The following is a 13,444-nucleotide window of genomic DNA, read 5'->3' as shown; positions in this document are numbered from 1 at the left end:
GAGACTCTTTAAATGAGTCAGAGGGAGAAAAATGAGGAAATTGCAATGTATATGTCGAAATAATTAAATGTAAATTTGGCTCAAAACTAAACATACTTACCTGGGAGTATACCTTATTACTACTAAGGACAATGGCACTCTGAGCAAAGTTGGATTAGTATCAGTGGAATGGAACATCTGGGTATTTGTAATTTATAAATTCCTCAGAATAATCTCACAACAGTCTTCTGCATATTGAATATGATGTTGTACATGATCTATATTTTTATCTGAACCGCTATGATTCAGACTTGTAGTCATCTATGGTTAGTTCAACATAGAACAAGCAGCGTAAACCAGGCTCTTCCAAGAGAACAGAAATCTCAAAGCAGAGCTCCTTCCACTTTATCCCATTGGATAGGTAGACAGTGCATTAGGAAGTGTATGCACCTCCAATACTTTCATGCTAATTGGCAACTCCATCTGTTGAAAGAGGGGGGGGCTTGAAATTGGTCCCTAGACGACCTACTAGGTTGGGTTGCTTCGGATTGGAGTGAGATCTGGAATTACTTCTCAGGAATCAGATGTTTCCCTTCACTTTATCATTCTCTCCTTTAAGCCAGATAGTCCTTTATAGGAAACTTTGAAATTAGTTCTTTTATTGAGATACAGAATGGCCGGCTGATACTTTTAATGGAATTGAAGGTCATTGGGGACCCTTTTTTGTCCTTTTAATATCTCACTATTTATAAATGTCAACCTGGAGTGGTAATCTTCCATGAAGGACATTGACCCTAACATTTTTAAGAATGGTGATTTGTGAATATCTTGAAGTACTTCCCCATCAGAAGGAAGAATTTTGAGGGCTATTTGATGACATGCTTGTTGTTTGGTATCACGTACGGAACCAGTTCTCCCCTAAAGTATGGGATGAGGTCTTCTTTTCCTGAGGGCCCTCTTTTAGTGGTTACTTCAGACATATCACGTTGACACCCATGAGAAAAATTCAACTTCTTGAACATTGGAGCCCCACAGTTAATTTAAAATTATCTTCTCAAGTTCCTTGGGCCAAGAGGTTTTGTAGGGTTATCCTCTGAGTGAGTTCAGTTAAAGGAGCAACAATATATGACAATTTAGATGTAATCATTTTATGCCAGTCTATTATCGTTTCAGACTACTGTTTTGTTTTTGGGTTGAACTGATTTGTGAATTGCTTCCAACTTGTTGGTTTGTATTCTAAAGATTCCTTGAGCTACTTTCAAACTGTGATACTTTATTTTCAGCTGGGCTCATGAGGAATTGGGCCCTACCACAGTCAGTTATCTTCCTTGCAAACATTTAAATACTTTATGCAGGTGTGCTAGAAGTTGAAAATGATGATGTCATCTAAATTGACAATAGTATATTTTTCAATTTTCCATGCTTCCCAGAACCCAAACAAGTGTACTTCTCCTTTGCCCAGTTACAGTATCATAGCCAATTTATAAGGCATGATAATTGCAAATTGGCCAAGCTCAGGCTGCAGTGGTTTTGGAACTCTGTGTGCAATCTGATCATTCAGATATGAAGATCCAGCATGTAGATTACAGGTTGAACATGCCTTGCATTAAGCATTCTTAATCCAGTAACTGCCTTTTGGACTGAAACCATTCATTGATGGGTATTACAGACCGTATGTCCCTTCTTTACTCTGGTTAGCAATCAAGCATATGAGATTTGTAGAGATTCTCCCTGACGTGGACGTATATCTTTTGTTTTCTTCCAGACTCCTCATACAGAACACCTCTTGCCATTTCCTTCTGCTTTGGCTTTATAAATGTGTTATACTCTATGAAACTCAATGAGCCCCTGTATTATTTATTCAGAGTATACTGAGAAATTTATCCTAGTACATACATCTGCAAGATGAATTACCATTTTCTCTGTTAAAAAGATATGCAGAATCTTTAATAATTTACTTTGTGTTCTTTGAAAAATATGGAAGTCCAATAAAGGGAGCATAAGGGGATCTTTCATGAGTCAGAGACAATTATAGTGATGTAATAATAATATGGTAGTTAAGCACAATATGTTTAAAAAAAGCAATCATTTCCATTGCCTGTACATTTTAGTAGTTTCCCAGTTTATATGATAAGCAGGTATATGACATGCTTCTTAAGCTTGTCACAAAATTTCCACTCAAAGAGCCAAAAATTCAGCAAAATACGCCTAGTTTCTTAACCTATTTAACTAAAAAAATTATTTTCCAGATGATCAGGATTTATTAATTGTCCCTTCCAATTGCATTTTGCTAACAATTTAAGAGTCATCTATATGGATTGATGGCTGGGCACTCAACTTTCTAGGATTTTTTAACATCCATACTATCCAAAAATCTTAAAGCAGATTTACTCCCATTGCTGAAGCAAGGGTCACAGAGAGAAGGGAAATAATTTAATGACATCTTGAAACAGGTTTACCAGAATTGCTGTGGCTTGATTATTTTTCCTTTCCTTTCCTTTCCTTTCCTTTCCTTTCCTTTCCTTTCCTTTCCTTTCCTTTCCTTTCCTTTCCTTTCCTTTCCTTTCCTTTCCTTTCCCTCTTTTCTTTCTCCCTCCTTTTCTTCTTCATTTGAACTTTTCTACAAAATTTCAGCAGAATGATTTCAGGAGGTTTTGGAGATGCACTAATGGATCAGGAGGCTGCATGTTCCCATGCACTGTGGTTTGCCTTCCTTGTTCACCTAAACGGAAGGCGTTGCCAACAGAGAAAATATCTGCTCTTTTTTCATTGCCGGCATAGAAAGAATTGGAAGTGTCTATCAAAAACAGCATTGCAATGCAAGGTCTGTATGCTACAGTCATACACAAACAAATCTGTTTATATATGAATAAAATAATTTGTTATTAGTATCCACTTTAACTTTGCCCTTCTTCCTATCGCCACTGTCTCACCTAATCTGAAGACAACATACTATGCAATGCAGTATATTATATGCATTTGTATATTCTGAATGGCAAACTATCACTTACCAAAGCTGGTGATAGAGAAACATTTCCAAGTATTTTTTTGTACTGTTCAAAGGTGAAGAACTGGAAAGTAAATAAGGAGAAATTTAAAACTCAAGAATAGAGATTTTTATCACAGAAAGCTGTTTACCTTTATTAGTCTAAGAAAAGACAAAGAATGATTTGATTTGGTTGTACATTGTTGAATGATTAGTGTTGCACACATGGTTTTGGTTAAAACTGAATCAAACAAATGTTGTTCTCAGATCATTTAAAACATTTATTGGAAAGATACAGTATACACAGAAAGAGAGGGGGGAGGGAGGGAGGGAGAGGAGAGAGAGAGAGAGAGAGAAAGAGAGAGAGAGAGAGAGAGAGAGAGAGAGAGAGAGAGAGGGAGAGAGAATGGTATTATACAATTATCCAGTCAAATTTATAGTAGTTTCACATCTCACCGTTGTACTCTTTAAACTTTATACTCCTTTCATCATACTTTATTTCAGAGAGTAAGCTACCTTCTCTCATGTGTTTAGTTTCTTATTCCAAAAACAATATTCCTTTTACTAAAGTACGGAAATCTTTTCTATTTATTCCAGTTAGTGAATACAACATGACTTTTTCCTTTATTTTTACTGTTTAGTATGAACAAAAATATACCAGCAAAATATGTTGATAGTAAAATTAATACTATCATATAATCACTGTTGTAGCAACTAATACAATTCAAAATCATTCCAGATTTTTATACAAGGATATTCTGGTATCAAGCAGAATATCAAATCTTTAATTTGTCTGTAACACAACTTGTTTTTAAAATGAAAAAAAATGTATTGGATTAGATGCATAGGAAGTTAAATCTAATCATACAATGCGACTTTCTTTCTTTCTTTAAAGTAGACCCTAAGTCTTTCAAAGAATGGAATGCAAAAGGAGAGAAAAGTGGCGAAAACTGGACACAGCAGGAATATTGATCTTGTACTGATTCTTAATTGCTGATTTGTTCTAAACCACCTACCCCAGGTATGTCAAACTCGCGATGACATGTTGTCATGTGACATATCACAACTTTTCCCCCTTCGCTAAAACGGGGGTGGGCGTGGCCAGTGCATGACGCATCCGGCCCATGAGCCACGAGTTTGACACTCCAACCTACTCTCTTCACCTATTTGTATCCAAGACTTCTAGGTTTGAGATGGCTACTGCTACATTAGCATTACATATATTACACCTGTTTGTCTTCCCACTGAATTTCAGACCACTACTCATAAAAATAAATCACAAATCTTTTCCAAATACTATCTATTTGGTGTCTATATAAAGTGCATACAGGCCAGAGGGCTGCAGAGTTAGCACTTTATATGCAAATCAACAGCCCAGATCCAGATGCAAATTTGCTTGCTAGCCAATATTTTTAAAATTAAAGGACAAAGAAAATAAGGCATAGGGAAGAGAGGGGTAGCCAACCAGCAAGTTATTGGCAAGAACACCTGGGGTGTATTTTTATTTATTTCAATTTGTCATAACAATTCATTTGTAGAGGAATGCAAATTATTTTATTTTGTTCAGAAGCTCATAATAATATTGATACTTCAATATACAAACCAGAAATGTCTGAAGCTCAAGCATCTTTTGTGGTAAATAAATAAATACATTAATTAAATTTTAAAATATTTATAGAATGAGATACAATACAGGTATTAAGAAAATGCTCCACAGCATTTTTCGCCAGTATTAAAACAATCTTACAAGCATTGTTTATCACAACTAATTGATTTATTACTATTAATTAACTTAATTGTAGTGAATGAAGTCTAAAAACCTGAATAATACATTTGCAAACCACTTTCCTATGTTTATTTTGAAAGAATCCACTGAAGTCCAGTGGGTCTTATTCCTGTGAAAGTGGGTATAAAATTTGGTTTGTTATATAGGAAAAGTAAATAGTTAAAGGGTTTGAAAAAAACTGCAAAAACCAATTGGTTGATGAGAAAGGTTGTAAAAAAATAAGGACGCGTAACTATAAGTACTTGGCACAAGAAATCAGTTAGATTTTCATGAAATATATTTCATGGAATTTTTATATTCCTCATGTTTCCGTTATTTTTATTAAAAATTTGCATTCAAAATATCAGTTGCTTTCTAGACGCATATAAAAAAATAAGTTATGTAGACATTTTGCTTTTTATTACATTTCTGAAGCTGAACAAAACCAAAGCAAATATCCAGTTGAACTGGGGAAAACAACTGAGTGCAAATTTAATTTGTCCAAAAAAACCCAAAACAAACAAACAAACAAACCCTAGTAATTTTTCCTTGCATGGCTTACTATGGTTTACTTTACTGAACATCTCTACATATTTTTATTGCTTAAGAATTCTAAAAGTTCCATTAAGTTAAAAAAATGCTTTCATCACAAAATCCAAAGAAAGATGTTGTTCATCTGGCAAAGACACTTATAAATCTTAAGTTCCACAGTGGTGGGGGTGGGGGTGGGGGAAATCCGGTATTTACCATATGTCCCAATAACCTTAATATAAAAAAGTTTGGGAACACATGCAAAAGATGTATTTGCCCAACAAGATCATCTGTTAAGCATTGTACTGGCACTGTTCATGTCTTTTCTTCAAGTCCAGACTAAATCTGGGCTATAAAGTTTGGCTTTTCATCCTTCAGAGTTACCAGCTTTCTTTTAGGAGGGTGGAGGAAGAAAGACAGAAAGAGGCACAAACACAGTGAGAAAGGATCTGAACTCTTCAAAATGAAATTGTCTTTGACACATGGCGTCCAAGTGACATACTACCTTAATTATAATGGCTTTATTTTTACATGCAAATGGATTTACGAAAGGAATAGACAATTATATTTTTCTTCTCAACAGGAACTCAGCCTTGTTTGTTTATCTGAATGATCTTTTATCAGCCCAGCAGTTCTATAATTCAAGGCAGCTTTTCTCTGAAAGGAACCAAGATGAAAATGGCAGGTAGAGATGCAGCTGTGCAAAATTACCACAATAGAACTTAAATTACAGTATCAAATGTGGAAGCGATTCCAAGGAATATCTGGTACACTCCCCGAGCCTCCAAATGTGAAGTTCTGTGATCAGAAAACCCTGATTTTCATTTCCATGAGTAACTAACTCCCAGATAGATAGGACTATCTAAAATTTCCCAATGATTAAGCCACTATTTAAAACACTATGAAAACCTTTTTCGAGCGCAAGTTTCTTTCTAAAATCTACAATAATTGAAGTCCATATTTAACAAAACGTTGTATCAGCTTAATGTGCTAGTTGCTGTGTGAGAGGTTTATTTGTAAGCATATTTTATTTGTCACAAAATGTGTGAGATGTTTGTGCACATGTGTGCAAATTATCATTTTTAAAAAATCAAAATCAAGCACTCCGTGTTGTTGTTGTTGTTGTTTTTTCAAACTATGCGTAGCAAAACAAGAACGATGACAATTGTACTGGAGCAGCTTCCAGGTATTGAATTCCATCTCTTTTAGGAGGTAAAATCAGGCTGTTACTGTCAATAACATAGTGTGGCATTTGCAAGACACTCAGTTTTCTATACTTTTCTATACTTTTTAAAGTGGTTTAAGCAGTTAACTTACATTATTAAAGGCATCATAATCTCATATATTATATTATAATCTCTTAAAGGCACCGTCAAAAAAACCTCAAAAGATTTGCAACAATTGCTGTTGCCCCTAGCATAAAGGGAAAGTCTTAAGGGGGATGAATGTCATCATAGCTAATCAATGGCATAAAATGCTAATCAGTGTTAAACTACTCAATACTGTAGGTCTAGCTCTGAGTTAAATACGAGAAGATACTGTTCGGTGTTTCTTTCGGATACTGTTTTCCCTAATAGTATTTTTTCACCAGAGGAAGAAAGATAAACTAATTTGAAGATTTACAATAATGTATCTAGAATTCTTCCATCCCCCCCCCACAAAGCAAAATGGAAACCTCCTGAAAAAATACCCCAATTATGACTTCATATGTATAAAATGCTAACTCACAGGAAGGGAAAAAAAAAAACTAAAAGAAATGCAGAGGAGAGAAAAAAAAGGAAGCATTGAAACGGAAAGGCAGAACTCTAAACAAAGACAATCAACACCATTGCAGTTTGTTGCAAAGCTCCATTGAAAGTTGCTTAACTCTTCATTTATTTTCCAACAAATTCCAATATTTGTGGACACAGCCTTGCATTTCTCTTGCCCCAGTGTAACATTTCCCTGATGCGCTGTTCATTATTTTTTTTTTTTAAAAAAATAGTCTGGATTGTATCATTTATATATTGCCTTAATACGATTCCGCATAAGTACAGAGAAAGCAAGTCCTAAACGTTTTCTAAAATAAATGAATAATCTGGGCAGAAGCTGTGGGGGGTCGGGCTGGAGGGAAGAGGAGGCGGCCAGCTTCAGGGCTGGCTGCATTTTATTCCTATTCTGGCTATGGAAATGGAAGGGCTTTGTTTTCAATGGATTCAACACTTCTCTTAATTTGCTGTGGAATCTCTGCTTTCTGTTTAAGTGACAAATCACTGAAAATGTCCATGCCGTAAACAGAAGGGTTAATGGTTATCACTGACTATTTTGACCATGTCCTAGAGACACCTTGCAGTTACCTATCCAAATCAAGAAAAGCGTATTTGGAGCCCATGCAGTAGATTTAAACATCAGAGTTTCCTTGAGACAATGTAAGACAGAGCTTCCCTGAGAAAGCTCAGGGAAAATTGAAAAGTAAGGTTCTACATTTAGGCAAGAAAAACAAAATGCACAGGTACAGTATATATGGTACCTCGTTCAATAGTAGTAACTGTGAGAGGGATCTTGGAGTCCTAGTGGACAACCATTTAAATATGAGCCAGCAGTGTGCAGCAGTGCCACGATGTAAAAAAAAATGTGGACACTCTAGAAAGAGTGCAGAGAAGAGCAACAAAGATGATTAGGGGATTGGAGGCTAAAGCATACGAAGAACGGTTGCAGATACTGGGTATGTCTTGTTTAATAAAAAGAAGGACTAGGGGTGACATGATAGCAGTTTTCCAATATATCAGGGGCTGCCACAAAGAAGACAGAGTCAAGCTATTCTCCAAAACACCTGAGGGCAGGACAAGAAGCAATGGATGGAAACTAATGAAAGAGAGAGGCAACCTAGAACTAAGGAGAAATTTCCTGACAGTTAGAACAATTAATCAGTGGAACAACTTGCCTCCAGAAGGTTTGAATGCTCCGACACTGGAAGTTTTAAAGAAGATATTGGATAACCATTTGTCTGAAGTGGTGTAGGGTTTCCTGTCTAGGCAGAGGGTTGGACTAGAAGACCTCCAAGGTGCCTTCCAACTTTGTTATTCTGTTTTCTGTTTTTCACATCCCTGGGTCACGTGATCCCCATTTGCACCCTTCACAGTTGGCTTCTGACAAGAAGTCTTCGACTTACGACCACAATCGAGCCCAAAATTTATGTTGCTAAGTGAGGAATTTGTGAAGCGAGTCTTGCCCCATTTTGCGACTTTTCTTGCCACATCGGTTAAGTAAGTTGTTCAATGAATAACCCGGTTGTTAAATGAATCTGCCTTCCCCATGGACTTTGCTTCTCAGAAGGTTGCAAAAGAGGGTCATGTGACACAGACACACACACCCGGGACACTGAGACTGTTGTAAATGTGAGTCAGTTGTAAAGCATCCGAATGTAAATGTAGGGAGACCTGCCCGCTATTTAGGAGCGGTAGAGTTCATCTGCACCCACAGCTGGAGAGGCTTCTCCACTCCCTCCAAATGTCCTCTGGCCAGATATCTTGGAAGGGAAGTAAAATTACTTTCTTACTTATAGTAATCCCAATTAGAAGAGAATATTTGTAGCTCAGAGTTGAACTATGGAGCACTGATGATTGTACCTAGTTGGATAATGAAACGTCTGCAAGTAAGCACCCACACTCAGAGAGTACCAAGGATCCCACAGTAATTCCAGTGTTGTAATTTTTCTCTCTTTGGGGATGATGGAGATTGACTTACCTTTACTGCTCTTTTGGGTGTTTCAGCCAAGATTGGAGGGAGGATACCTTTATAGAAACCAAACAAGCTATTGAATAAAGAAAGACAGAAAAAGAACATTAAAAAATACCCAGGTATGTATGAACATTAGCCAAGTGGTAATTCTGTTTTCATTTCAGAATAAAACAACTAATCTCAAGGCTTTCTTAATTATTCAGAACAGCCCTTATTGTCAACAACTGAGTTCTGGTTTTGTACATATTGTGTAACTATTGCTGCGGTCCTAAAATTACTTCTCCTGAGATAATACCTCTGACTTCAACAGGATTAAACTGGAATAAATTCTTTGAGGACTGTAGTCCAAATTTTAGTTTACACTGAAACAAGCAGCATAATTGCAACAAAACACAAGCGCAACCCATAGAATCTATGCAGATTAGATTATGTTTTTTGTAAATAGGAAGCAACTTTTTCTGTGAAAGAGAAAACGAGGTGGGGGTAGGAGTGATTTATTTACTGCTGACTGTTTAAGTAGTCAGGCTTCAGGCTGGCAACATCATTTTTAATAAAGGAAAACGATTGCAAAAAGTGAAAAGAAGGCTTGGAGAACACATTTTGGCTCTTTGGAAATGTGATTCAATGTGCAAGTTGACTACTTGGCACTTTAATTTTATTATTAGATTTGAGCATATTTTCCTTAAACCAATCCAGTTCAATTACTTATGTCAAGTCAACTGAATCTGAGTTTTTGTGTTGAATCTGAATAGCATTATACTGTCCTCCTGTGGTCCTTTGTTACCATTTTATAACTAGATTTCCTTTAGAGAAAATAGGGAAAGCAGATTCTAAAAAGCAGTGCTGCTTTCTAAGACACAACAAATGCTTCTCAGCGCTTGTTTCATTAAAAAGCAGTCTATAGCAAATTCTGTGGGGTAGATGATACAGAGGAAAGAAATATGCACCGTACCGCCCTTTCCCTCCTTTCCTCCTACAGTCCCTATCCAATCTTAGAAGATTTTCAAGAGGCAGGATTAAGAACGAACAAAAATCATACCAAGGCTTCGGTAGCTGCAATGGTTGCCAATCCATTTCCAAGCCATGCTATTGATTTTTAAAGCTCTGGACAGCTGCGATATCTCAGGGATGCCTCTTCCCATTAAATACTTGGATGAATCTTTTGGTCTGTCGCTGCCAGGGAGCAATGAACAGGGGCTTCTAGTTGGCAGGGCTCTGCTTACGGAATACCCTTTCCAGGGAAACATGACTGATGTCCAGTTTGAATGACTGTTCAAAGCCAGAGAAAGACATTTCTCTCCTCTCAAGTATTTTTGACTTCTGTATTCAAAGTGAGGATGAACCTTGCTTTATACTGGAACAGTGTAAATTTCTATGCTTTCCAAGCTATCAGTTATAGCTATCATACTATTGTTTTTCTTTTAAAGCTTCTAATATTTTGTAATTTTCACATGATTTTCAGCAATAGACAGAAGCTTGCCTGACACACGTATGACCTAGTTTTCACTTCAGATATGCATGCATTGTGTGCTACTGTTGCACTGAGAATGGCTTAATTTAAAGACAGCCAGTGGGTCTCAAAGGAGAGATAAACTCATTGCATATAGAAATTATAAATAGTACATAAAGAAAATACATCCAGATGTCAGGGGTAGTTATTTTATAGTCTCAGAGTAAAGGAAATGGCCACTGAGAATTTAAAAAATGCAGGTAGGTCTGCTACCCAAGTGTTAATAAAAACATATCCTTAAGTTTACAACAGATACCCCATTACTTTTATTATAGTTGAGTGAGATTTAATCAGGTGTTGTGTCGATGACTGATGATTGATACACAGATGGTCCTAAAGGTTTTACAAATCTGAAATATTTTCAGTTTTATACTATACTTAATACTTTTTTTTCTGCCTGCTCCGTCTTTGTTTAGACTGTTTTATACTTTCGTTGCTACCCTAGGACGAGCACAGTTCCAGCCCCCCAAGACCATATTTTTGAATTTGAAAGAGTTAACAGTTACATGTTAAAGTGAAGCGCAGTTAAAATGCATTATTTTGTTTCAACATTAAGCATCTAAATGAACATCACCATTCAATTGTGTTCTGGGCAACCACCCAAATTCGTCTTTGCTATAGTTGATTTTGAAACATTACAGTCAATCATATCTTCCCAATTTGTTCTTCTTTAAGGCTTTAGGCATCCTTCTGGTTTCCATTTCTTGTTTGGAAGCCTTGAGTCATCCATTTTGGCAAAATGTCCAACCCAAATCAGTTATTTTCTCCAAATTATATTGAAATTGGGATCTTGCTTAGTTTGTTGTTTTCCTCCCCTGTCTCTCACATAATTTTCCCTTTAAGGATCAAATACAAAGCTGATTGAAGGCATGCATATAATATCCTCTTTCTTCAGTTGCTGTCAAATCCAAGCCTGTTACCCACATAGCTCTGTAATTGAAACAATGACAGAAAGTACCTTTAGGGCCATATTCACTTGCCTTGCATGAATCAGGGGTTCACATAATTTAGATGAATTACAGAGCTCGGCAGTGTAGATGTACAGAATGATCAGTGTGCTAAATGCACGTTACTGGAATTCAGAGGATCTTTTCAGTCAGACAAATTGGAGATAAGGGTTTTGGGTGGGTTTTGGGGTTTTGCTTTGTTTTTTGCATTCCTTGTATTATGCAACTCATATTTCCACTGAAACCTGAATACAGTCAGCCCAATTTTTATTCAAAAGAAACCAAAGCCCGAAAGCCTTTGTTGCTTGCTTCTTCGTATTCTTTCTTTTTTGCTTTTATAATTATGGTGCATGAGTAATAAATCTGTAGGAGTTAGGCTCCCAGTAACAAAATAAAATCAAAATCTCCATCTGTTTATCAGTTAATGTTTTATGGCATATCAGTAACCTGAAATGAAATATAATAAACTCTTTTAATTATTATTCTTTTTAAATTTAAAAACACTATAGTGTGGCTTTTTCATTGGATATATAGTAATGGTTTAAAAAAATGAATGGAAGAAAGATATATTACTTTGGACTAGCACAACTATCAATAAAAATAAATTGAAGTGGTATGTACATTTTACAAATAAATAGTATTTATAGATAGCTTACAACTACTATCATTAAAACAACTACTAATGCTTCCAGATGTTTTACTTTGGTGTTCAGACAGAGGATGTTGGTAAACCTAAGAACAATTTTATTTCTTCTTTTATTTGTCATATCTAATTTTCACGCCACAGCCTATATAAAACTTATTATTTGTGGTGAAATTCATCTCATTTGCTGGTTTCTCTTTTACTTTAATTTCAATTATTATTGAAATTATTATTATTATTCAATTTCATTATTAGTTGGCTGCATTATTCAAGTATGTATGAATTTGCATATATTCATTTTAGAATTGTATAAGGAAAAAGGTTTTTAATGATAATGTGTATAACTTTTACATTGTGAATATAACTCTATAGTATGGATGAAATTTAGCTGTAAAAATTGAAATAAAGCATACAAAATGCATATGCAATAGTTAATCCAATGCAGTTGAACACAGACCTAATGTTTTAAGGACCACATATTTTGCAATTTGGATGTATTAGTACCTCCAGATTTCATACACCGAATTAAAGGCATTCTAGATAGTCAGATGTGAAAATATCCTACTTCAATCCAGAGAAATTTACAATTTATGCAGATGCATTATTTAAAGTGATTGTCCTCTGATGTGTGTTTTATAAAAACCTTTTTAAAAAAAAATATATGTGCCATATATTCTCATTTTGCAGCCATAGGCAATTTACAAACTATACATTAAAACATATAACCAGTTTTGGAGACATTTTGCTCAAACTGTGAAAAAGATATCATACTCGATATCTTATTTTGATATTATTGGAGAAATATCCTGAGAAAAACTTGCAGTGCTGTTCTCCCTTCTGTAATCTGGGTTTGGGTCTCTTCCTCTGCTCTGTCAGGACACAGATAAAAAGTTTTCAAAACCTTATTACGGTATTATTCTAATTGAGAGTCTGCAGTGTTTTGGATAGATAGGCATGGATATGCTAAGTAATGAAGACCCCAATAATACCTAATAATAATACATACAAGCAATCTAGAGAATTTCAAACAGCACAAAGCCATTAGCTAATCCACATTTTGTCACTTACACATTTCTAAACAAGAATGTTTTATGTTTGCACACACGTATCATAATAATGATATTTCAATAACAACCTACTATAAAGTTTGTCTTGTTATTTATAGTGACTGTTCTGAAGCACAGTGGGCAGTTCCACCACATACAAACTGCACTACATTACTATCATTTGCGATGATAGTAAATATTTACTTATTATTTTAGTACTGCATTGGCTAATTGTGCACTCTAATAATGAAGTCTAGCTGGAGAGCCAAACCTCTTTATTAAGATTAAATTCCTAATGAATCCCCCAAATTCCTCTG

General features: G+C 35.6%; 1 protein-coding gene across 2 annotated transcripts in view; it reads right to left on the bottom strand.

The window, feature by feature from the left end:
* The window catches only part of SLC25A21 (solute carrier family 25 member 21), a 263,467-nt gene that overhangs the window by 15,963 nt on the left and 234,060 nt on the right, over nucleotides 1-13,444 (bottom strand). For both annotated transcript variants that reach the window (XM_087874625.1, XM_034418043.3), the window contains 2 exons: nucleotides 8,988-9,054; nucleotides 2,991-3,050 (listed from right to left, as the gene is read on the bottom strand). In XM_087874625.1, the coding sequence (XP_087730751.1) occupies nucleotides 2,991-3,050; nucleotides 8,988-9,054 (127 nt within the window). The remainder of the gene's footprint in view (nucleotides 1-2,990; nucleotides 3,051-8,987; nucleotides 9,055-13,444) is intronic.

This window comes from Pantherophis guttatus, chromosome 1 (genome assembly GCF_059756535.1).
Source record: "Pantherophis guttatus breed Tessera chromosome 1, ASM5975653v1, whole genome shotgun sequence".
In the NCBI taxonomy this organism is placed as follows: Eukaryota; Metazoa; Chordata; class Lepidosauria; order Squamata; family Colubridae; genus Pantherophis; species Pantherophis guttatus.
Note: the sequence above shows the minus strand (reverse complement) of the source record. Positions and strands in the feature narration are given on the sequence as shown.